This window comes from Malus sylvestris, chromosome 14 (genome assembly GCF_916048215.2).
Source record: "Malus sylvestris chromosome 14, drMalSylv7.2, whole genome shotgun sequence".
NCBI classification, from domain to species: Eukaryota; Viridiplantae; Streptophyta; class Magnoliopsida; order Rosales; family Rosaceae; genus Malus; species Malus sylvestris.
In genome coordinates, this window is record NC_062273.1 from 14,605,288 (window position 1) to 14,632,088 (window position 26,801).

General features: G+C 36.3%; 2 protein-coding genes across 5 annotated transcripts; both read right to left on the reverse strand.

Moving 5' to 3' along the window:
* Nucleotides 1–4,767: 4,767 nt before the first annotated feature.
* LOC126598459 (uncharacterized) lies at nt 4,768–7,319 on the reverse strand. 2 transcript variants are annotated; one of them, XM_050264826.1, is made up of 6 exons: nt 7,019–7,315; nt 6,878–6,935; nt 6,183–6,251; nt 6,010–6,105; nt 5,628–5,717; nt 4,768–5,168 (listed from the first exon to the last, which is right to left on the reverse strand). In XM_050264826.1, the coding sequence occupies exons 1-6, from the start codon at nt 7,165–7,167 to the stop codon at nt 5,118–5,120; spliced, it is 513 nt and encodes a 170-aa protein (XP_050120783.1). In that variant the 5' UTR covers nt 7,168–7,315; the 3' UTR covers nt 4,768–5,117. The 2 variants fall into 2 exon arrangements, with proteins under 2 accessions (XP_050120783.1, XP_050120784.1); XM_050264827.1 differs by lacking the exon at nt 5,628–5,717 and having other exon boundaries at nt 7,019–7,319.
* A 1,730-nt stretch (nt 7,320–9,049) lies between these two features.
* On the reverse strand, nt 9,050–24,491 carry LOC126599573 (lysine-specific demethylase JMJ17-like). Of its 3 annotated transcripts, none has more exons than XM_050265968.1 (34): nt 24,374–24,491; nt 22,892–24,274; nt 21,671–21,728; nt 21,216–21,338; nt 20,733–20,790; nt 20,501–20,637; nt 19,485–19,643; nt 19,296–19,382; nt 18,268–18,450; nt 17,905–18,057; nt 17,624–17,815; nt 17,464–17,529; nt 17,118–17,213; nt 16,910–16,996; nt 16,666–16,782; nt 16,377–16,584; nt 16,224–16,288; nt 15,874–15,932; nt 15,646–15,777; nt 15,399–15,555; nt 14,987–15,322; nt 13,300–13,482; nt 13,147–13,208; nt 12,368–12,446; nt 11,907–12,056; nt 11,692–11,825; nt 11,362–11,479; nt 11,204–11,277; nt 10,970–11,114; nt 10,568–10,717; nt 10,054–10,149; nt 9,872–9,967; nt 9,573–9,772; nt 9,050–9,488 (listed from the first exon to the last, which is right to left on the reverse strand). In XM_050265968.1, exons 2-34 carry the CDS (start codon nt 24,223–24,225, stop codon nt 9,254–9,256), a joined length of 5,529 nt encoding a protein of 1,842 aa, XP_050121925.1. In that variant the 5' UTR covers nt 24,226–24,274; nt 24,374–24,491; the 3' UTR covers nt 9,050–9,253. The 3 variants fall into 3 exon arrangements, 2 of the variants coding, with proteins under 2 accessions (XP_050121925.1, XP_050121924.1); XM_050265967.1 differs by having other exon boundaries at nt 19,485–19,646; XR_007615190.1 differs by lacking the exons at nt 9,050–9,488; nt 9,573–9,772; nt 9,872–9,967; nt 10,054–10,149; nt 10,568–10,717 and having other exon boundaries at nt 11,048–11,114; nt 11,362–11,459; nt 19,485–19,646.
* Between the last annotated feature and the right edge of the window lie 2,310 nt (nt 24,492–26,801).

Below are 26,801 nucleotides of genomic sequence, written 5' to 3' on the forward strand. Positions count from 1 at the left end.
GGCTATAGTGATAGGAATTTTAGTACATGTGCAAAACAGATTAAAATCACACAAAATACTTGTAAGAGAACATGTAGTTGTAATATAAACGGCTATAATAAAGTCGTTCTCCACAAGAATATTTAAAAAAATTATATTTAATCTAAATCTTAATTCATTACTTAAAACAAAGTTTTAGAAAATATGTTGATTTTATGACCTAGATTAACAAAACTGATTTTAATTAAAAAGATTAGAAAAATCTGCAATATTAAAGAAAGGGAAAGAAAATAATTTTTGAAAATTAAGTTGTAAAAGCACTAGAGTTCCACCGTCACCTTAACAATCGTATGTAATTTATCAATTATCTATGAATTAGACATGCAACTTTGAAGGTTAGGTTTTCCTAATGTATATTCTACTTTGACCTCCAACCTAGAACGTATATCAAACATGCAATTCGGATCACATTTAAACAAAAAAGACTTATAAAGCTTTATTAAAACTCTTTGAAAAATCATGCAACCATTAAGACGTGGTGTTCGCTCTAAGTGAACTTACAATTATTAACCACAAGAAGTCATAACCAATTTCAAGAAACCTTCCGACAAAATTGCATTAAATTACTTTTCTAAAGATCCTAATGGTAGCTAAGCATTAAGATGATAGTTTAAATATAGTGATTAATAATTCAAAGTACACATGCATAATATCATAAGCAATTAAATAAAAACTACATATTCATGCTAATTTTCATGGCCTCGCTGTCACATCCCGGCCTGGGCCCCATTGCATGCCAGGCTCGACTCCGTCATAGCACGATATTGTCCTTTTTGGGCCCCAACCATGCCTTCACGGTTTTGTTTCTGGGAACTCACGAGCAACTTCCTAGTGGGTCACCCATCATGGGAGTGCTCTCGCGCTACTCGCTTAAATTCGGAGTTCCGACGGAACCCGAAGCCAGTGAGCTCCCAAAAGGCCTCGTGCTAGGTAGAATATACATTTAAGGATCACTCTCCTGGGCGATGTGGGATGTTACACTCGCCCTAACAAAAGAAAGTTAATTATACGTATTCATAATTAAAATCAAAAGGAATTTTATTGAAATAGAAAAAGAGTTAAAACACCTTGAAAGTAAAAGTCTCAGAATCTTCAAAAGCTCTAGCCAAATTACTCTCTCCAAAGTCGTACAAAGAATACGACTAGGGCTAGCCAAAAGGCCTTATTTATGCTACTACAGTTGAAATCATTCCTAGAAAATGTCTTAGAATAAAACTAGGAAATAAAATAAATAAAGAGAAACTAGGAAACAATCTCCTAGTCAAACATGGAGAATATGCCATCAAACTTATCAGCCACGTTTTTAGCTACAAAAAGCTCCAAAACAGGTTCAAGATAGCTTATTTTAAAGACATTCTGAACATATCTCCATGAGGGTCCGAACCCAAAAGAGACAATCTTGGACGCCAAAAAACCCAAATAAGCCCAAAAACGTCACTTTGGCAGCATTGCACGCTGCTCATTCATTTCATCGCCATAAATAATCCGTTAGGTAGAAAAATCTGAAACGTTGAGAGACTCAAAAACATCTTCCAATTGAAATCACTAAAATTCATCTATTTGATCACTTTTTCTGAAGAGGAAGTTGAAAGTCTTACATTGAAAATATAATTCAAAGTATCAAAATTTCACCAAGATAATTACCAAAACATACCAAGAATATGGGAAAATATATAATATGAAATCAAACCATCATAGAGATTATTTGAGCAACACATGTATATATTAACAATTAAAAAAAAGTATGAACTCAAAACAAATCTAATTCCATAAAAATTTAAGGCCTAGTAGATGGTGAACCAAGACTCCTTCCGTAAATGAAAGAAGAAAGTTTGAATCTTACCCTTGAAGCTCATCCTTATTTTTACAAGGCAACCACCCAAGTGGAGGGCCATCAAGTCCTCTACTTGCTCCTTGAATCTTTGTTTCTTCCTTACTCCTTTGCTCCTTGAGAATTTGATGAAAGGATTCTTCAAGCAGCAAAGAGATGACACCTCTAAGTCCACACACCATGGATGTGAGGTGAAGACAAGATGGATAAACTAGGAGAAGTTTTGATGCTAATAAAACTTTTTTCTAGTTGGCTGGCTAAAGAGAGAGAGGGAGAGTTTGTGTGCCTCCAAACTTTCTCTCCAAAGAACCCTAATGAGTTTTTGCCTATAAAGTCACTTTTACACACACTCACAAGTGAGTGGCATAAGTGAAATTGAGGCCAATCCTCATGTATAGCCAGCTACCCTAGTGTAGGTGGGCTTGTGTCTCATTTTGTTTAAGTTGTCCTACAAAGTTTAATGGACCTTATGGATCAAAGCCCATTGGGCCTAGAAAACCCAAAACTAATTTGAAGCCTAATACAAACCTTTCTTATAATAAATAACTAATTAATTAATTTTGACCATACACAATTAAACTATTTAATTGCTTATATCCATCCCAGTTACATATTTTTCATCTCACCCTAATATGATGTATGATCCATTAGGTTCCAATTAGCGAGGCAGTGAATGATTGTAACTCTTACTAAACAATTGTGAATTAAAACTTACTTTCAATCTCCTTATGACGAAGATTAATGATTACTAATCTTCAGGGCTTTCACAAACCATGAGTGACACCTAACAGCATGCCATGACTACCCAAGCCAAATAGAAGTGGTTGAAGAACTTATTCAGTTACAACTACAATGCAATACGGTGCTTCTCTAATTCAATACTCCTGACCACATTGTTTAGTTGATAAACTGTTTGGTGGAGAGTTTATTTCATGTCTACTATCCAATACGATACTTCTGTATATGATTCTAGTGAATATGATTTGGAACATTATTCCTAAGTCATATTCATATGCTTTGGCCAAACACTCTCGAATCATATCTTAGAGTATTTTTCTTCTGCTATGGAAGGTTAGAGGTCCCTTGTTGTACACTTACATGTCTCTACGGATAAATTAATGATCCCAACAATGCTAGGAACATGGCCAAGATGAGGCATGTACTTTGTTACATGGTCAAATGATGAAAGACATACCCAAAAGGCATATGTGGTGTCTCAAGAAAAATGACTACTTGTATTTGTGTGTATGTATGTATAAGTATATATACATATATACATATATATATATATATGTTAATGTATGTCTATGTCCATGTATATATATATATATATATTATGCATATGTATATGTACTTTCGTCTTAGGACTGACATTATTTTGCTTCACCGGCTAATTATTCGAAATGCCGTCAAATTTGAGCATTGGGTGTTGACGCACTCCTTTAGTTAATTTATAGAGGTATTCATCAATTTCTTTCCTGAACTTGTGATTATTGGCCAATTTTCCCCCTCAACTTTAATTTTGGCCAATTTCCTCCCTCAACTCTCATAATTAGTCAATTCCCCCCCTCAACTTTAATTTGGCCAATTTCCCCCCTCAACTCTCATAATTAGTCAATTTGCACCCTACTGTTAATTTTTTTAATTTGATCATAATTAAACAAGTGTGTGTAAGAAACTAAATAATATGTATGTTAATCATTTTCCTATGTCTTTATCCTATTACAAATAGATTAAAATTTAGAATTTTACAATTTATCATAGATAATATTATTAGTCATAATAAATCAGTATGGAGTAATTTTATTTGATTTTTTACTATACAAAATTGATAACAAAAATGATTGATGTGTACATTTTTGTATGTGAATACAATTTTCTTTATGAAAGTGAAAGCAAAGTTCAAGTAAATTGCGGAGAATCGAGCTTTAGTGCAAAAATGGCTAGTCAATTCATAATTTTCGACTCCTTATTAAGAATAACCCATTTTATTGAAATAGGTCTGATCCATGAGTTTAGGATTATTATTTCTTCTTCTACATGCTTTAAACCCGATTCATAACTTTTTCTTATAATCAACCCATATCACATACTAATTGTATTATGTTTTTGTACATTTTACCCTATATTATGCAGGTGAGTTTATGTTAATTTTAGTACTTTGTTGGAAGTGATTAGAAATATTGAAAGAAAGAAAAAGAATAGATGGAAAATTAAAAAAAATTAATAGTAGGGTGCAAATTGACTAATTATGAGAGTTGAGGGGGGAAATTGGCCAAATTAAAGTTGATGAGAGAAATTGACTAATTATGAGAGTTGAGGGGGGGAAATTGGCCAATGGTCACAAGTTCAGAGGGGAATTGATGAATACCTCTAATTTATAAACTAACATGACAAGTTTTTCAATCCGCCACACCGCGTGGGCAAAATTTTTTGTGAAAATCGAACATGGAGGTACTTGAGAAACAGTTTCAAAACCGCAAATGTTTTGCACTCGAAAAGGCATCTACGCAACTTAAGACACAAGGATGAAGATAGTCCGAGATCAAGTTCCACAACTTTACACCGGATATCAGTGCAAATCCAAGCATCCACACCAGAAGCATCCTTGATTCCGCCCTGGTAAAGAGAACATTTTTCCATCTGCGTGACAAAACGTTGCAGCTCTCTTACAACAAACCTCAGCCCTCCATTTTTGTAGATTAAAAACCAGCGGATGTGATGAGTTGATATGCACAATACGCAGCTCATGCCTGAAAAATATAATGTGGTACAGTGGTACCGGTCTGTTTGTCAATAGGACTGGAGTGCTTTGTGGGTTTGTTTGTTATGCAAGAAAAGAGTTGCCAAGAAAATCGACCGGGAACAAACTCTGGAAAAATTCTCCCCAAAACGACTTAAACGGAAAGCTTGAGAACTTAACTATGTTATGTCAGTACTAACTATAATCTTAGTTTTGAGCATTACAATACAAAGTCCAGAAGGACAAAATTGGAGTCATCGTCATCGTTGAGACTCAAGAGTGTATATATCTTCACCAAAAATTTCATTTGTGATACTTTTGATCACAGCTCCAATAGCTCAGGAAAGTACCAAGTTTGCTTACCAGTCAGGTCAACGATCTTAGAACCTTACCAATTTAATTCTTGTATGATAGGTGATCCGCAGAGTATATCTTGAGTGCAGTCGTAACGTAATCACTCTGTCATCAGCAAGTAAGAAACAGCTATATCCATTCAGAGACACCTTACTGAGTGACGTCAGACTTCAGCTCTCTGTTCACATAATCCAAGTATCCCTGACAAATATGGAAATATAAATTCCTGTTAGCACCCAACACTCTGAAAACTGATTGAGATGAATGCTATTTGTATTGTCTACCTGAAACAACCAAAGAATTAGTTCTCGTTTGATAACCACCATTTCACATGATTGAGATATGCAGAAAGTACATATGGGAGAAAGGATAGATGAAGAAAGTTGGTGGGAGAGAAGAAATAAAGAATAATGAACGAAAATGAAATCTTGAGAGGGAAAACAACTCACAGTAGCTTTTGGTTTTTAGTTTTCATTTTGTGTACATTTCTTCTACATCTATCATAAATTTCCCCATATCTCAAGCATAAATAGTGAAAAATAAAAAACTAAAAAAAATGGTCATCAAAAGGGTCCCTTACAATATTTATTCAGTTTTATCTAGCACAATCCGACACCTTTCATTGGATTCTATGTAACAGAAGAAAACATACAAAGCTACCTGGAGTATACCAACAGCAGCAAACTTGTCCATAATTGTCTTGGACTGAACTGGAGGCAGATTCAAAGGCTTCAACAGTAGTTCCACATTCTGTTTGCGGTAAAATAGAATCTGAGATTCTAGATCGCTTACAAAATAAGGATACTTGTTGTGTAATTTGTAATAATAGCCTAACTCTTAAGTGTAGGCTGCTCTCTTGCCGGCAAACAAAGTACAAGCAAGATCTTTAACATTTGAAACACAAAAACTGCAAAACCTAACGGATAGTAAATTAACACTAGACACATCCAAGTTAGCAGCAGTGCCCATATGATGAATGAATAGTGTGTCAGAAGCATCATGTCACAAGACTAAATAATTTTCCCACACTATATGCACTAACCTTTGATGTAAATCCCTCGTCCCAATATGTATACTTTAAGCCTTCCAGTTTTCTTGTCTTAGAGAGGTCGTCAATGAAAAGCTTCACTTGGACAGCCTAAACAAAGACGAGCAAATCATGATAAAAAAAAAATGAGAGTCCCCACATAGACAACTCAAGCTAAGAATACACACATCAGGAGTCCCTTTTTGTCTGTCGAACGGGTATCCAACAATGAAGCCCACCAGAGAAAGCTCAGAAATCTGCATACAGAAACAGAAGGAATTATGAATCTGACTTGGGAACTAACATGGACCAAGGTTTCAAACAGTCTTACATCACTGATGTACTATCATGTATGATTTGTACGCATGCTTGGTTACATGCCTGTTACGCCTAGAAATCTAATGATATTGAATACATGGGTATGACCAGGAGAAACCAAAGTTCCTAAACTCATGAGAAGTTCAGAACCAATCACGAAGAAAAACTAAACGCATATAGATATCTTTGAGGCAGCATTGATAGGTACATTCTTCGATATGGTCAATATTTGCATGCAAATATCCAAAAAATTAAAAAAAGATATGGTAAGGGGGGGGGGGGGGGTTGAACTTCACCTCTTATCAGAGAAACGATTAAGTTTAGGCTAAAATCGACATATAGTCAATATTGCTGACACATCTGTTAAAATAGCGGAGAAACTCATATTTCGTTCAAACCAAAGTTTGACAACATACCCAAAGTTTCATTTTAAATTTCCAGAATTTAACAGTGCCAGAACATCTGTAACTTCAATTTCCAGAATTTAACTTGTAAATGGCCCTTCAATTAACATAAACAAGTAAATAAAATCAGGAAATGAACAAAAAACAAAAAAAAAACTCACCAAACTCTGAAAATCGGCGGCCATCAAACCAATATTTGATTTCTTCCTCAACAGAACACTGCGGAGCATCAAATATTAAGAGACCCAAACTCATATGTGAACCATAATTTGAAGATTTACAGGAGGAAATTATTCCAGTACCTCAAGGGCGACGCAATCTTGTTATGAAGATCCGAAACGGCTACGCCGACGTACTTGTCACCGACGTCCAAACCCAGCAACCGCCCGCGTTCCAGAGTATTGGCCTTGAGCAGATCCTGGAACAAGTTCAGCGGCTTCACGTACCTCATCTAATTCGATGCGAATTTGTCCCAAATATATTTGATGAACTCACTTATGGATTTTGTCCTACACTTACGGCGTCGACTGATTAGCGAGGGTTTTCTTGTTTTTTTGGTTTTTAAACAAACCATGTTATGAGGAGAGGTTTAGTTAGGGTTTAAAGTTCATTAGGTTCTTACCTGTATAATGATTAATGAATAGTTCTAATTCGTTTTCCACAATAATCTAACTTTAAACTTCTTACTTATAAAATAAATAAAGGGAAATTTTAGTTGAACTCATCTAATCTATTTCTACATCCAACATACTCTTTGTACCCATTTGATTTTTAACTAAACTATTAATATCTCTTTAAACCCAAATTTGATACCTAATACACCCACATAAACCCAATTCAATATGTGGATTTATTTTTACACCCATTTGATATTTAGAAGCTAAATTTGATGTGTTCAGACCTAAGTTCTTTGCATGGTTTTCCACAACACAAAAGCTGATAATTCAAGTGTCACCTGCATGCTAAAAATCACTTCGAAAAGCGATCTGTATAGTTATGGGGTTGTCATTTTGGAGATCATAACTGAGAAAAGAAAAGGCCGGTGGACCCATCATTCACAGATGGGCAAGTCTGCAAATTTACGAGATAAAAATCAATGGCTCTCAAGGCCGTTCATGTCTTTGATGTTCCAAACCTCGATCAAGTCACAGAAAATGCTGCTGCATTGGCCATACATTCTCCGTGGTTGGCTCAAGGTCTCGGCATTTTCCATCGAATTAATTTCTTGTGATGTTTGTACTCGTGAGGAGCTATATTTAAGTATCGTACTGTTTTGTGTTATTTTCTATGATTATAAATGTTATATTTCCACAGGCTGAATACTGGATGATGAGAGGGCAAAATTATATGCAATGGTGGTCAACAAAGGTTTTTCTGTGAGATTTGCTTTTGCTGCTGCAATTTTTGGCAAATCCTCAGAAGCTCTTTTCTGGCTACAGCTGCCTTGTACTCTTAACCATTTGTTGAATAAGATGGTAAATAAGTCTCCGCAAAAAACCCCTGCTTCAGCATTCGTTCCAGAGATTGATGATGCATCTAAGCTTAATAGGATAACATCAAGGGACCTGGATTGTCTGCCCTCTCCCATCCCATACCCTTCCCATCCCTTCCTATTTCTGTGGTTACGGTTAAGCCACGTTCAACATTTTATATTGATTTTTTTTAGAGAAATAATAAGATAAAAAGCAATGAGAATATAAAATGTTGACATGGCTTAACCGTGACCACAGAAATAGGAGGGGATGGAAAGGGTATGGAATGGGGAGGGCAGACAATTCAGGTCCAACATCAAAAGGAAAGTCAGTTTCTGGAACAGAACATAAAGATGCAATGGTAAGTTGCATTTCAAGATAATATTTTTCCCAAATTTTGTGTACAAGATTTAAGCTAGGTTGCTACGTTACTCACATTTCTCCTTATCTTGTGCTCTTCAATTCTAAACTATTGTGTGATATTTCCTTTATATAAGCTTTTGTAACATCTTTATGAGAGCTATTAGGATTTTAGCCGGAATGAACGTAGGATAAACAAAGAATGATGGTAAGATTTAATTATAATGTTTGGGTTTATTGATAAATTTGAGTTTTATTACTAATTTCATTTTGTACTTAATAGTAATTATGCAATACGATAAAATAGATAATTAACATTTAAAATTTTAAGTTGGGTGTAAAAAGAGGTTGAATGAGTTTAAATAAAATTTTCCTAAAATAAATGAATAGGATACAACTAGCCTCTTACAGATTACTGTTTAATCCTAATTGTTGAATTTGTTTAATTTATTCAACCCAATAGCCATAGACAAACAGGAAAACATGAGATGCTAAAAAACGTGTGAAAGGGGCTGCTTTACTCCATACAACTGAAAGTTGCATTTATAACTTCAGAAACATTTCCAGGGCGGAAAAAACACAAAGGGGAAAACTCGTCATATAGCTCAAGAAATTAAAATTTAGGACCATCTACGTGAGCTGAAATCATGGTAATCAATTGAATAAATTAAATGATGGCCTACAAACAATTTTCTTTTTAACGTTTCACCCTTCCAAATGAGAAAACAGAGAGAGACTATCAAGCTTGGCACGTCGTTTAGCCGCCCTTCTGAAAGGTTTCCGATTTCGCCACCATAAACGTTCTATCCCGCTAGAACACCTATAAACATTGTTGGGGTTCTTTTGTGCTAGACCGGACTCCGCCTTCTTTGGGTTCGTCCTGCACTTTGCATGCGTAGGAGAGGGCGTTTTGGGCTCTACAGATTTCGCATCAGTACATCTGTCGAAGCATGCATTTTGGGAGAACCAGTTATTGGACACGCATGGTATAGGATACAATAAATTTGGAGGAGACCAGACTGACCTCTCTTGATCCACCGCGGGTTCACAAGACAACTCTTCTCCTAGAGGCTGACATGCAGGGCATATGTAAACCTTTGGTGTGGAACGTAATTTAATGCAATCAAAGTGATACCACTCATTACATTGGTCACACGCAATCATTGCTCGTTGATCATACGGCTTTCGGCAAATGCAATAAAGCATACTCCGAGCTTTCAACAACTGAAACAAGTAAGCATTTTTTCATAGGGGGTCAGAGATCAGCACAGTTTATTAACAAAAGGCCACAGCACATAATTAAGATGAAAGCCTCCTCTGTACCTTAAGTTCCTTCTCTAGACGAACAGGCAAATTTTCACCCTCCGAAACAAGTTCAAAAACTTTATCCAAGGGGAGAGCCCCAGAATCGGCAGCAACCTGTGCACAAAAGGCAAATAAGAGAGGAGAGGAGAGAGAAAAAGAGAAGATAGGAGAAAGAGAGAGGACAGAAAAGTGCTCCTAACCTTCTTAGCAGTATCTGCCCACTGCAAACCAATAATCCTCACTTCTGTAAGTTTCTGCCAATAATAATCCGAAGGCGGAATGTTCAAGGCAGCTCCCTAAGCATTGAAGAAAAGACAAATAAATGCATGAATATTAACTACAGAAAAAATATACGATATTCTTTCCTGCTAAATTGCTATTCTTGATAAAGGTTTGCTATTTTGGACAATCAAGAGTAACCTCACACCAGAACATTTGTTTTTGCCTTAAAAGTTGAAGTTCAATGTATTAAATGCTTTTTCTTTCATTTCTTTAGTTTCTAAAAGCAAAAAAACTGTAGCCCCCATTTCTCGGTATCCAGTACTCGTGCACAAGCAAAGAAATTTCTCGATCTAATAAACAACTGTTGGAAAATGTTTTCCATGCCACCGTTTGGTCAAAAAAAAACCAGAGGACTGAGAAATTGTTGCACGAGAAATCCATCTTAAGAACATAGAACGCGCTTCAAATTCATTTAATATCAGCAGGACATACCTCTTTTAACTGCTGCTGAACCTGTTGGATTGTGGGCTTTTGTGAACCCTCCAATAACCTATTGACTCTGACTTTCCATGAGTATCTTGATAAAGCCAACATAAGGTTGATATCACCTTCATGATCATGCACACCCTGCATTTCTCTGGCCTGTATAACAAAAACAATTTCAATCACGAAGATGTACCAAGCCTATATCAAGGTCGTTCCCATCAACAGAATATACCAAGATTGGTTATTCTCCATTTTTCTTTTCAATTTCTGGAAGACTAGTTTTCTAACAACATAACTAGCAAATTCCAACCCAAAGGCATTTATACTAGATGACAAAGCCAATGGGTCCATCATATTTAAAATAAAATAAAATAGTTCAACACTACAGCAAAACACTCCTTAAGATACCTTTAAAGCTGTTGTTAGTTTTTCAACGAGCACACTGAGATCCTTATCAGAATAAGCTAATGCAAAATCCACTAATTCTGTCAAGCGAGATTTGCATGCTAGAGCTTGCTTCAAAACTTCTTTCAGTACATCTCTTTCTTTAATACTGTAAATCCAAAACAATGTTAATAATTTCAATAACTTTAAGAACAAAGCATGAATAAACAAGTAACTTAAAAGAGTGCACTTCATTACCAAACACAGAAGTCTTCTTCACCAGATAAATGTTCAATAATTTTTTGAAGTTCTGGACGCATCCCACCAAGTTTCTATACCATATAAATAGGATATTAAAATAGATATCAAACATACAGCCTTCCTTACAGAATATACTAGACAAATTAAATACATACCAGAGTACTGAGCCCACTTCGAGAAGAAGTTCCAGATACCAGATATCGGCAACATGGGCATTCATATTCTGCATGTTTTCCACCTACCATGGAAGACCCTAGACACCGCAAATGGTAGCTGTTCAAGAAGATATCAAGTTATAACCTATAACAGAGGGGAAGATTTACAGGAATTGTGTTTCTTGCTTGAAATTCTTCATAGTAAAAACAAGTGATTGAAGTGCAAAAATAAGATTGAAATAGCAACCTAATGTGAAACAATTAAGTACTAATAATAACATGTAAGGGTGAAGAACCTGCAAAACTTTACAATAGCAATAAATAACTTACCAGTCCTTGCATGAAGAACAAGTGAGAAATTCCTGATCCAGAGAACCACTGGAGCAGCAAGCAAAAGAACTACTCTCTTTCAAGCCATGTGGTTTCTCATATATGTGTATACATCTCTTTAGAGTCTGTCCTATCTGTGAATCAATAACAACGATTTAAGTCCCCCCGGAAAACATTACAATTAGATGTAATAAATTACAGTTTTAGCTGAAAACCTTTTCTAAACCGCCAAGCAATGAATTATCATCTCCAACTACTATCCTGAAAATATCCATGCACTGTTGTTTCCAACTCTCAACCCTTTCAACTTCAGATACAATCAAATCTAGTTCTGTGCAACTGAAAGCAGCAGAAACTCCAAGTTCCTGAGTGCAATTGAATCATATTAGGCATGTTTTCAGGAATTTAAGTACATAATCGAATGTAATTTAACAATCAATATAATTGACAAGAGAAAGCAGGCAAAAATTATACAACATTGACCAAGCCAAAGTGTTGTACTCTTCAACAATCATAGAAGTCATCAGTTATAATCAAACATCACCTATGCTGATCCATTAACATTATAAATACAAGTGAAGACATTTATTTAAAGGTGAACTGCTAGAGAACGAAGATGAACTTTGTCATTTCGAAAGCACTAAAGCATGTATAAGTGCACAAACTGACTTCATACCTTTAGCTGTAATGTTAGAGACCAAGATCGTTCTCCTGGCCTTAGGCTGAAAAGTTGATGCACTTGCTCAAGCCAGGACCTACAATACATTTACAATTACTTATTATAAATCATACTGGTAATGCAAGAGAGGTCAATACAAATTGAAAATTGTGTAATTTTTAATCCCTGCATTGAAAACCCAGAAACCAAAAGTTTTTTGTTTGTTTGTTGTTATCCAGTTTGTTGCATGCTTAGGCCCAAATGGTTTTCCTTTGCCTCAAGATCAAAAGGGAAAAGGTACAATAAATCAGACCACCCAAAGAGATCATAAAATGATATTAGCAGAAAACAAGCCACTGGATCATGCAGCATCCCCGAAGTTCTAGTATACAAGTTTTAAGGACCAATTCATTCCAAAAGTTCTTTCCTTCAACTTGATAACTAAACATCAAAACATTGCTTAATACAATAAAATCATGACAGAACTTTTATTTCTACCTAGTAGAAGCAGAACCAACATAATATTACCAAATAATATGTAAACAAATTTGGAAATAAGTACTTTTTTTTTTCTAAAGAAATAATTTTGCAGTGACAATAGTATTTGAAAAACACTTTTCTCAAACACTCAGATTATTAGCCTCATTTTCATATTCTGCAACAGCCTGGACTTGTAGCATCCATACCAAGTCCTTGAAGCTTTTTCAATTTCCTCCCACAAATATATCAAGTGATGCACTTCAGTTTAAAATGTGAAAGTAAAACAATGGACAGGTCAAAAGACACTGCAAGCTCACATGTGTTTCTGAATAGCACATTCAAGTTGACCAACCATCAATGGGAAGGAGACACTGATACTCTGCAAAAGAAGATGATACAGTTTAGTATGGCAAGTATAAAAATATCCATGTATAGAATTGATTTGAAATATTACCAGAAAATAAAAACACCTGAGATTTAGAAAGAACTTCTTCAGCTTCACTTAAAGTGCATCTTTTAGAATTGCATGATGCAGAAATAACCTTTGTAGCATGCTCAAGCCATTTCAGCCCTTCAACCAACGAGCCCCACAATGCACTAGGGGCAAATGTACCACATAAATTTTCTGCAGCACTCGCCAAATTTTCAACATCCTACAACAGAAATGATAAGTCTCCGTAAGATTGCCAATCAGAAAGGCATTGTATAGAAAGTAAAAAGAATCATAGTGTTAAAACAAGGCACATGAAAACCAAGCAAGACCAAGATAGCATCCTCGTCATTCCACCACTAGCACCAAGGTAGCTTAAAAATCACAGGGAAACTTTTTTAAGTTGGTCTATGTAATACTGATTTACACTTGCTTAGCAACTTGAGCCTTGCGTTCATTTTGATTGTGGTGGGTTGAGACTTGGGATTGTCATTTCATTTAGGGCCAATATTTACTCTTCCTAATTCCTTTTCTCTTTCTCAGCTCTCTAGTCTATGTCCTCGCCATCTCTCCCTTCTCTTTGATTGAAAAAAATGAACAATAAAAGACAAAAAACAAAAAAACAAAACTTCTGTAAAAAACATGCTTCTAGTTGTACGGAAAACTAGGAGTCCTGGATGCGATGGACAAACAGTGATACACTTTTTATGATGTGTCGGACAAACATTGATACATTCCTTGTGCTGTGCCTTGGTCCATCATATTTCTCTATCATGTATATATTGCATTAATTGGTACAAGAGCTGGTCGCTACTCCACCACTAAATGCATTTTATCATCCTAATGAAATAAGTAGAGGAGATGCTCTACACCTGCAAACATTTTCAGATTAAGAACTATAAATTTCAAGCACTTCAAAGATTTAGCAATTGTCCTTTCAACTTGAAGGCGAAATGTTAGTACTAGGAAGCATGGAGGATCAAGTCATGGGAATATTAACGATTCTAGTGATATCTCTGTTGAGAATATCGCATTTAAGAATGGGAAAAACAGAACAAACTCCGGAAATCGAAAAACAAATAACCAAGATTAATAACACCAAGAATTTACGTGGTTCAGCAATATGTGCCTACGTCCACGGGATAGCAACAACAATCAATGAGTACAACCAATAATCTTGCCAAATCTCTAGAACTAGGACTTGACGAAAAACCTGAAAAAACAAGAACAAGAACAAGAAATACACTATCTCTTTTCTTTTCTCATGCACACACTTTACAATATTCTCTCACTCTAATCCCTTGAGTGGTATACAATTTATTGTTTTGCTCCCTTCCTTCAAAACTAGTACCATAGCCCCTTTATATAGACATAATAAAGGTCTTCTTCAATAAGGATTATTAATCCTAATTGGAATCTAGTTATGAATCCTACTCCAATTGAGAAACTAACTCCAATTGGGAAAACAACTCCAATTGGGAAAACAATTTAATCCTCTAAGACTATAATTCCTTATAGACTTAGAACAACTTATCATGGGCTGGAAAAACCTAACAAACTCTACCAGTAGTCATAACTGGATTTAGTTGGAAATGCAAGGGGAAAACGGATATACTACCACAACTAAAACTTAAGCATCATGTTGTACGATCACTATTGCAAACTCATACGAAGTTGAGCACAACCGCAACACAAAATTTGATTACTATAGGAGTATGAAGTATCACCTCAAGGGGAGGAACTCCAATGCTGAAAGAAAGAGCCTTCTTACACCATTGCAGCACAGAACAAGCCTCCTTAAGTTTCACAAGCTCGCCAAAGTCAAAGGAAAGAGATAAACCAGTGCTTCCCATGGATTTGATTCTTGCAATTAGATGTTCAATCTTAGAAAGAAGACCATCTCTTGTTCCATCATCAACAATCCTCATATCAAATAGGCACCTTGTATCTTGCAGTAGACAGCAAGCGCCATTCTCCCATTCCTTACAGTTCATCAAAACAGTCTCAAGCATCCTTATTTCTTTCAAAGAAACCTTCAGAGGCTTTGACTCAGAAACTAATTCCTGCAACATTAAACCATATTGTCATCCAGGTCTTTCAATCTTTAGCAAAGAAAACAAACAGGAGACATTTGAGAACCTTCAAGGTGTCGACATTCAGCAAAGAACTTGAAACAGATACCACAGGAGAAGTCATTAAAAATGGCTTTGACTTCCTCAACCAGATCTTAGCCTTTGATAGTGCATCCTTGACATCATGGAGAGAAGATAAATGCACATGTATGTCTTCCGAACTCCTAAAACATTCAAATCAATTATTAGAACCAGCAAAGGAACTTATCCACGAACACCCATATGGTTAAAAAAATGTAAAGCATGTTGAAGACCTGATAACATCCTCAAAGTCAGATATCTGAGCCTTGTGTGCAAGGATATATTTCGCTCTTTCCTCCCACAGCATGGCAACAGCTAACACTTCAGACATATCAACAAATAACTTCTCCCCCTCAACATGTAACCTGAAAGAGAAACACCAATTGACCAAGGGTGAATGCAAATATAATCCAGAGTCTTCAGTTCACACTTGTAACAGGCATCAAGGTTAAGGAACATACATTCTTGCCTCCATCATCACTTCTTGAATGAAGTCCAGAGACAATTTAGTATCTCGCATCTGCATATATTCCAAGTAAATTATATGCATTTGGGTGTCCAATTAGGATTCAAACACAAAAAACAAGTGAAACAACATAGGAGCAGGCCAGAAGAAGGGGGAGGGATGGATACCCAGTGGGTCAGCTTAGGCCCACTTAACTTCTTGTGTACACACTGCAATTTTGCAACATGGCATGCACAAACTCACATAGACACAAATCCAATGGGCCAGCTAATCCCATTGGGTACCCACAACCATCTATAGAGGGAGGAAGGGAAGGAGAAGAATTACATACTAATAGTAACTTACCCTCAGCGCCTTTTCCCTGCACTGAGCCTTCTTCAACTCAAACTCTACGATAGACAACTGATCAACTGATAAAAAACACCAGACCCAATGTTAGCAACAGGAGAGACCTATTTCCATTATATGAGTACTGAAAAAGTCAACATATTCCAGAACCTTTAATTTTCAAAGATGCTCCATCTGTTAATATGAGCATTAACTCATTAACTACATTAGTTTGATCCTCCCTTTTGTGAATGTTCACAAGAACAGCATTAAGACGAGAAATCCAAGAAACTGTATCAATGTGGTACTGCTTCAGAAGCTTCAGCTCTGGTGTGTTTACAGTAAAACCATCCAATTGTTTCAGAAGCGCCTCAACATCCTACAGAAGCCATGTATTCATAAGTACAAGTACTTTAAATCATGCAAATCATTTGGGTAGCCTATTAACCATATGACTAACCTCAAGGCTAATAGGACCTTTCAAAATTTCACCACATCGAGCACGCCATGATTCAGCCGTCCTTAATAGATCTGAAAGCCTATCCATGTCTGGGAGTTCAACTTGGAGCTCTGAAATCTGTTTATTAGATTCAAGTTTAAGATCCCAACCACCAAAAACAAATTGTTAAGTCACAACTCACAACCTAAAAGATTTAAACAAAACACAAAGTTTGGCAACAGAACAGCATGCCAGCCATTATTACCTCTGATTTCAAATTGTAAACAACATCAATCCCAATTGCTGCAGTACGTGTCTCTGAGATACATTTTCTTATGCCTTCCATCAAGACCTGCCCCGATAATGAAGCCAGATTATAAACATTAACTTGCCATATACCAAGAATACGTTATAGCTAGAATTATTGTTAACTCAGGTTTTAGTAGAATTTGAATCCAAATAAAGTAAACTACCTCTGCAGATGAAATTTTTTGTAGTAAATTTTCACTTTCTTTCACATAGACTGGAAGCTCACAGGCTCTAGAATACAACAATTTCAACTCCGATATCTGGAGGGACAATTGTAAACAAATGTTAATCATTATGAATGAAGTCAAATGAGATCACACTAATTGATAGTGCTATTTGTAGACATCGAAAAGAGACAATGCCTATTTTCTTCATGTACATGCGTGACCAGAGAAAAGGTGAATTTCTTGAGCTTTGCTCTGGCCCTGGCCTTTTTCTTCACATTAGTATCTTAAGAACACTGTTAGATAAACTCATGAGAAAATAGACTTAAGAGAAATAGAGAAAAACCTTTAGGCATGATGACATAGCAGATTCAATTTCCTGTATCAACATTTTTGCCTTTTCTGCATAGCCCTGTATCACATAATCACACACCTGGTAAGATTCTTAGTTGGCAAGCCAAGGATAAGCACAAACTAACAATTACAACCACTCAGAAAACTGTAACCTTCAAATTATGATGCCCAGTCTCGTAACAGGGCACCGCATCAAAACTCAGCAACTCATTGATATAATCCAAGTGAACTTTCTCGATATTGTTTCCATGATGAGATGACCAAGTTTCAAGTTTAGATAGACAATCTCTTACACCTTCAGCCCATTTCTGAAATCTGATCAAATTCTTGGTTGTTTCCCGCACCTATATTTCAATGTGAAAGTAGATGAGCATAATGTCTGTTAGGTAAAATTTCAGAACGTAGCAGAAGATAAAAAGCAGTTAAAACTCACAGGATTCATCTCTGAGCCAGCCCAAAGAAACTGTTCAGCTTCTTTTAATAAAGACACATACTCATCTCTTGAAAATGGATTCTGAGAAATCTTGCATGAGCGCAAAAGCCATTGTTCTGCAAGTTGAGCAAAAGTGGCATGGCCCCCTTTGACCTACACGCATTGCATGGCCTCAGAAGCACTCTAAAAAAATCCACATGCTAATACATCACATAGTAGGCACCACATTTGTTGAGTAAGTCGGTTAATGTTAAAAATCACGCAGGACATTCTTAGAAAGAAATATAGATTAACATTAAAAACCCAATCCAAAGCATGATGATAGTCAGCCTAACATTATCAGTCAAGATAAAAAAATCCAACCTTTTTTGTCAAAGCCGTTGGTTCATCAGTGCATGAGATATGCCTTCTTATAGTCCTACTTTGTGTTGTCTCCTCAAAACCATGTTTATCCATTTCGAGGACCAATTCATGCAACTCTGCCAGAGAATGACGATATAAAAGACGGAGTCTTCTGGATTTGCATTCGCAAAGGTGTTCCCAATGCTGCACAAAAGGCAAAGTATTTTTGTGAGAATAAAGCAAATGGGTTGAACAGTCAGACTTCCAAGTTCCTAGTCCAACCATGTTCATAATTTTATTTTACAGAGTAAATAGTTATCATTATAATTTAGTTAGTACAAGAGAATTCTTAGCAAGGTAAGGATATGAAACAAAGTTATCAACTCTGGGTTATAGAGATCAGGTAATTAATATCACCTATCAAACCCCTAATGAGAACAGAAAAAAAAACAGTCGGGTTTTATCATCTAAACTAAAAATTTCCAACCAAGTAATCTGCATTCTGACTCAATACCCCCAAACATTGAAAAAAATCTACTTACAAATATTATCCATATCTTTGTTAGGATGCTAAAAGATTTGGAATCATGTATAATAGTATGTATAATATACTTGAAAATTTTATTTTACTCTTTTGTCCTCAATCAATCTATATAAAAATGGAATGTATCTAAAATTATATAATTCTTTTTCAGTTTTTCCTTCCTCTCATCTTTCCTTCTGATAGGATAAGGGAAACTTTGTATCTTTGCTTTTATTTCCTCTATTCCACCTCATGATGTTCACTCCACCGTTAAAGGTTGAATAGATAATATCTAGGTGATTGGTCATTGCATCACCTCCATCAACTTAAAATAATTGGGAAAAAAAATCTCCAAAAAAGAACAATTGTGCAAACATGTGCTTTTATTTTTCTCCATTCAAACTATAACAATCCCATGCAAGGTTTATATGTGCATGGGTTGGGATCATATGTTACATCTGAACTGAATTTACACACAAATTCAAAACAGAGGGAGGATTCGAAACAGATTCTGAGAATCACATACCTCCAGACATACAAATGCAGATGGCCTACAACGACAAACAACAGCAGAAAGAAAAAGATACTGTTGGCATATAATGCATGTAGGATCCTACAAAAACAAAACAGCAGGAAATATCATTATCATCTGAAAATAATTAAAGTTGCACAGCATATGCCCAAACACAAGGACGTAATGCAGTATGGCAAGTACCTCTTCGGTACCAACATACTCAGGGCATGTCCGAGAGGACATAAGGGACGATCTGATGATCCCTTTCCTCCAAAGGCGCTCCCTCCAGGTTTTTTCCTTATTGTAGATTCTAGTCAATTCTTTCTTCAAATAAGTTGATACTCTGCTGTCACAGTCACTCTTCTAAACCAAAACAAAATTAAGCGCATGAGACCTATAATTCAGTTAAGTGACTGGAGACAGAATTTAAGGGGAGAAAGGAAGCCAATAAACAATGTTGGCAAAAGAAAACTACTTTTGCAGCATTATTGACTATAATTTGATAATCAGACGTGAAAACCTTTTTTTAACAATATACATTGATGAGTGTAAGCTATGCAGCCAAGGGCTATCCAACAAACATTATTATGCTTTCAAAAAGTACGTAATATACTAATATATAAAGTTAAAAGTAAAATGTCTTATGAGTTTTTTTAGGTCTATAAAATATATCAAAACATATAAAAATTATAAAAACAGTTTCTTTCTGCTTATCTTTTATTTTTTTAATATCCATAAAATAATATAAAAAAACAAAATCTTAAAAAAAATGCTAAAAGAACCTGTAACAGCTGTTAGTAAAGCGAAAAAAAAAGAAAGAAAAACCAGCCAAAAGTTCGCGTCTTCTTCATCTTTGCAACTGAAAACAAAACGCAGATTTCAACCAAATTTTTTTCAGATTTCAGCAACTTTTATACAAAACTGACGCCTAATCAAACGCCCTGAAGTGAGCCTCATCCACCCAGGCGCGCCCCGACAAAGCTACACGAGTTTTTCGCCGACTCCCACAAAACAGAAAAGGCAAGCCACCCACCCAGCCTCTGAGGCCGCCTAGGCATGCCCTGAGGCGAGTATTTTAAAACACTGGGTAAAACAATCACAAATTTTATTACCAAGCAAACAGGACTTGCATTTGTGTATCATTATACAATACAAGCCTAGGTATTTGTTGTACACATGCATATAGTAGAATAAGATGTTCTATCACTAAAATTAACCTTGGCTAGCACACAAACAAGCTCCTCGTGAGACAGAACGGCAGTTTTGTGATAAAGCTGATACAGCCCTGCTCCAAACCCACCATGAGGTAGCCAGTCCGCAGGAGCAAAATTGACAGCTTCTGCACAGTTCAAACCTGAAAATGCCAGAGCAAAGTGTTATCCCTGCGCAGCAATTAACTGAACACTACATCTACTAACCACTATCAACTTGTAAATCAAAATGCCACACCAAGATTAAAGCCTCCATGGTAAGATCTGGGGAAGGTGATGACAAAATTCCCAGGCTCCTAGCAGAGAGCAAGTGTGAAAAGAACATCAACAATTACTAAAGATACCAGATAGATGAATAATTTAAAATTGGTATGTGTATAATTAAAGTTGAAAAGGAAACCATAAATCCAGTTTTGAATGTACTTATAGAAAGCCATGCCAGAGCATTGCATACAATTGAGAACCTACAGATTCTTAATTCAAAATTCTATATATTACCAAACTCCTTCAAAAGAAAGGGGAGTGCAAAAACAAAGGAAACCTCTAGCAACATTTCATTAAAAAGTGAAATCTCTAGCAACATAAAAACTACAGTTGTCACTGTGTCTCCCCATTCATATTTTTCTGTGTGAAAAATTAATATTAGCATTTTTCAGCATTGCTTTGTCAATTATAGAAGAAAGGCTTTCATAACACGATATCGAATTCAAAATGCTCAAACCTGTAGCACACTATATACAGGAACTCCATTCTCTTGCAAGACAGATGGATTTAACATGGTGACAAGCTGAAAGAGTAAATCGGGTTGTGCATCAAAAAGATCAGGAAGACTGTTGCGCATCACCTACAAGAACATAAGTAAAAAAATGTGTCTATAATAATCCAGCATCAGAAAAACACTATTTGGTTGGCATATGAACCACCAATGAAAGCAATGGTAAATATGAAGCTTTACAGAATCAGAAGAGAATTATAGCAACCAATGAGAGGTATGATTAAATACAAATTAAATTCATTCCCTTGCCATAATAATGTACTATAGAAATTCCGAATTAGAAAAAAAAAAAAGAACAAAAAAATTTGACTTACAAGAAGGATACCATAAATGAGAATGTGCTGATATTCTAAGAACAAATACCAAACCCCCAAAATAGATTAAAAGAATGAAAGGGCTACCTTCTCAAATGCACTGGCTTCACTACCAGGGACGCTGTACCAACATTTTGGCTCTCCCCTGAGAAAACAATATTAAGCTAACATTCAAATCATCCGCCTTAAGTTACAGAAAGGAAAAAATATTTGACTTCTGAAAAAGAGCAAATATTTTATCACTGAATATGAATTGTCACTTTGAAAGCTCACATCCCACAAGTTTCCTTAAAAAAAAACCCGAATATAATTTAATGAAGAAAAGGGAAATACTCATCCACTACAGAGAGACAACAAAAGAATAAAACTTTGAAAGTTGTTTTTTTCTCAAATATATGCAAAAGTCTGAAGGTAATCCAACAGCATAGCCTCATAAGTCTACCTACATATCGGCCTTCAACTATGAAACACTTAATTTTCCAAACTAGTTGGGCAAGAGATGCAAAGTTGGTTTTTAATTGATAAGTGAAACTAAAAATAGAAATGACTCGTCACTATAAGCCAACCACAATGAGATGATACTAGGACATGGCTGAGGTTAGATAATTGTTTCAGTACTCAAATAATCATTAAAAGAACCCAAGGTGCATGATTGAAAGATGACAAATGGACAGGTTTAATTTAAGTAAACCATAATCAAAGTTAAAATCAAAACTGGTATCATCAACCAGGTATACTTCAATGCGATAACAATTTCACCAATGAATGTACTTTTATGTTGACTGAATTCGGCACTGGGAATAATCATCGCAAAAGAAACATTACTTCCAAAAGTGTATTTTGTATGTGATGCACGTATGTTTCCTGAAAATGCTGTCCTCTGGTTATAACCTAAAATCTTGTTCAAAAGTCATCCCGCACATAGCTTCTTTTGAGTTCTTTTAATGCACAATATTAACAGGGTACACAGAAATTTTATTATTAATTTCATAGGATTCCATGGGAAAAAAACGAGTGAAATCATGTCTTTCTTTTCTTTTCTTTTTTAGGGCAATAAGGGTGTCTCCTTGTCTTCTCTTTCATGTTTCTTAACTCTTGTATTTATTTGCTGGCCCCAAATATTTCTCTCTCAGTCACACACACACATACACAAACCAATAGGAGTTGGCATCTGATCCTGCTCCATGGAATGTGCACAAGTTTACAACTCAATGGCACTAATAATCATCTTACGTGGATAGTTTATTTTGCATTTGTAGCCAAAATTATCTTGTTTATAATATTAAAAAATGCACAAGATATACATACCAGTGGTGATAATTCATTGAGTAAAAACAATGATCTTCAAAATGCCAGCAAAAAGATGAGAACAACATCCCAACATACAGCCAAGGAACCATAACACCAGCAATGTTATGATGAACAGCTTGAAGTACTGATCCTTTCAATTTGGGCAAGTTATTGAGATTCCATGGGCTACTGCAGTACTCATCCCATATCTTGGCCTCAGCTGATTCTGGTTTCTGGTCATTTACACGTGGAAACCCACTCCCATATATGGAAGTATCCAAGTCACTGCCATACTTAACTTCCACCTCACCGACTGAACCCTCCACAATCTCCCAAAACTTTTTCTCTATTTGCACCCTTGATGCAGATCCTGCCCCAAACCATTTCCTCTTGGAGCGATTAGCCATACGCCTAAAAACTTCCAGCGAGAACTGCTTACCAGGAACAAAGCCAAAACTATCCTTGTCAGAATTCAAGCAATCCAAACAATACCAATTCCCTGGCGGAACCTGTTTCAATGGAGGAGACAGGCAATAAATGTGCCACCCCTTATTACACCTATCACACAAAAGCATCACTTCCCCGTGCAGACCACTTCTGCATTGTTCACATATCTGATCATGCTCCTCATCCTCCTTCTCTACCTTACCGACCTTAACTTTCTCACCACCATTATTGACTCGCCTCCTTTTGGAGCTGGAACATTCAAAACTCTGTCCACTCTTTTCCACAGGCATAACCCTCTTACATCTCCTAGCCCCCTCTTTGTTCAGCTTGTTATAATACTTTTCATAATCAAACAAATGGTCTCGATACAGTTGACACAATACGTGCTTCGAGCACTCCGAAATCTTTATCAGCGGCGTCACAAAACGAGCAACCTCCGCCCACTTCTTCCCCTTGACAACCTTATCATATCCTCCATACCGCTTCACAGCATTAAATAATTTACACAAATCCAACTCCTCCCCTTCAAAAACCACCCTCTTCCGCAACTTCTTCCCACAGTGGTCCTCCCAAAACCTACTGTATTCCAACTCAAAAGTCTTGGAATCGCAAGACGCAGGCCGCACCTGAAGCTGGTGAATGGCCTGCGTCTTTGTAGGAAACGTAAACAAATCCAAATCCAACGCAAATGGGGGTTTCCAGCACTTCGGCGGAACTATCCTACAAATCCCATACGCCTCGGCCTCTGGCCTGATCTTATAAATATACTCCAAAGGGTCTCTAAATTCATCCTCACTAGGGTAATACACAGGTGCAGATGGAATATTCAATGATCCAGATGCTGTAACACTCAAATTTTGACCTACCACTCCCTTCTCCACAGCCCTGGGTTTTCCCTTTCCCATCAACACCACCACACATATACGCAGAACCTATATGCATATAACTAACTACCTACATAAACATAATTAAATTCCAATTAATTTAATTAAATTGACATTGCAGTACTGAAATTCGAACTCGAGTGGTTTTTAGGGTTTTTGCAGAGCGTACCTTTTGTAGATAACCTCAGACTGGCGAGTGTGAATTCCGAGTTTCGTACGAAACCAAAGTGCAAGGCAATTTAAAGGAATGAAGGATAATTACGCATTAGGGCCTGAAAATGGTTAAAACTACGAGAATGGCAACTCTATCTTTTACTGGCCGTATGTTTCGTCGTTATTGTGTTTGTCTCGTTTGGTCTTTTTACGCCGTTTGCATCGAGGCGCGGATTGTTTGGGGGACCCTTCACGCGCTGCGATATCGGGCAGCTGACCGTGTGGTGTGGGATGGAATCGACGGTCAGGATTCAGGCGATTTGTTTTGCTCTTGGCTTGAGAGCGTGTTTGGTCGCACGTGTGTGATATATATTGATCAACCGTACTGTTGTCTACCTCCTCGTTTGGAAACACGTGTCAGTCTTGAATGGATTAGGCGTTTTCAATTTTTGTGTCGTCAAAAGAGTTTCTTATTTAAAGGGGCACTTCCAAACTTACTGGCTAAGTGCTCGTTTACGTAATCGTAATTGAAACATGAAGAATTAGATTGAGAATGAATCAGAATTGAATTCTAATTGAAACTGTTTCTTTAAATGTTTTAGAATCGAAATAAAAATGACATTGATTCCATAAAGTTGATTATTAATTCAGCAGAATCATAATATAAGCTTGTATGATTACTAAAATGTCCATGTCCCAAATCAAATATTTTATAGGGAAATACTCAGAAATAAGACAATTTATTAATCTTCAGACAGAAATAGGACATTTCAAATATGCACACGACATACATAACAATCAGACAGAAATATGATTTTCATGCACCTTGAAATGACCAAATTGTCCTTGTAACATCCCACATCGCCCAGGGGAGTGGATCTTGTAAGCCTTATGTGTATATTCTCATCTCTACCTAGTACGAGGCTTTTGGTCACATCCCGAACCAAGCATCCACCACATCATGGTGCTCAACTCGGCCGTAGCACGATATTGTCTGCTTAGGCCCCGACGATGCCCTCACGATTTTGTTTCTGGGAACTCACACGAGAACTTCCTAGTGGGTCACCCATTATAAGATTGCTCTCACGCGAACTCGCTTAACTTCAGGGTTTCGATGGAACTCGAAGCCACTAAGCTCCCAAAAGGCCTTGTACTAGGTAGAGATGAGAATATACATATAAAGCTTACAAGATCCACTTCCCTGGACGATGTGAGATGTTATAGTCCTCCCATATAAAAGGGGTATCCAAAATTCCAGCCCTCATTTCTCATTTTGTAGAGAGAGAAACAGAGAACAGAGAGAGAAAGAGTCTATCTTACCGAATTCCAATTAGAAGAACCCTACCTATCTTTGTCATCCAAGAGCTCTCTCTCTCCTCTCTCTATATTTTGAATATGCATAAGAGCTCTCTCTCTAACCCACCAATCTTCTTCGATTTTTACCTTTTCATTTGTAGGTTTTGTGAACTGGGTTTGCTTAATTTTTCTTTTTGATTGATGGATTTTTAGAGTTGAAGTGATTGGTTTGGTGTTTCTTTGAGGAGACCCAAATCCTTCAATTTTTATTTTTTTATTATTTCTCTGATTTATATATGGGTTTTCATTTCTTTCTTCTTCTTCCTCTCTCGATCCAAATTTACAAGCACTAAAATATGGTTTGGCTTTTGCTGCACTTAAATGAAAAAATGTATTACAGGTCAATTGCCTTTTGAAGAAAATATAAATTTTGAGAGAAAAGAGAGAAATCAGAGTGGAAAGAAAGAAGAGATAAGGATATGGATGAAATTGTTTCATATCAAGCTCGCTCATATACGACATGCACATGTTATGCTCACAGATCTGAGCTTAACAAAAAAACCCATAACTCATAGCTCTCTCCTCGAAATCGGAAAAATGACACAATCAGATAAATGACTCTAAACTTTATGTGAAGAATCAAAGATTCATTAATTTGAATTTGGTATCAAATTTGATTGGGTTCAAATATTTCAAGGATTTGAAAATTGCAGTTTGAATAGGCATGAAAGAACTCGATCAAATCAAAGGAAATTGTTTCACGAACTCATTTACTTTTTTCGTATTTGGAGGGCTTGCATCTGAATCAAAGGAAAAAGTAGTAAACTACGTTAATGCGAAGAGTATCAAAGATATAAATACACACCGTATACACTATATGCACATCACATGCACATAATATGTACAGTACATGCAGATGATATGCACAGAACGTGATAAACTGCAACGACAACATATTGGTATAGTGGATACAATGAAAACATAATTGTTACATATATAAGGTTACAATGACAGTTTGAAAAGTCTTGTTACGTATATTAACCACCGCTTAACTGTGCACGTGGAAAACATGATACTCGTTGTCGTTATTTCATGGACTTGCATGACCCTTAACGTCATCTAAGCTTTTTCTTAATTTTGTTTTTAGT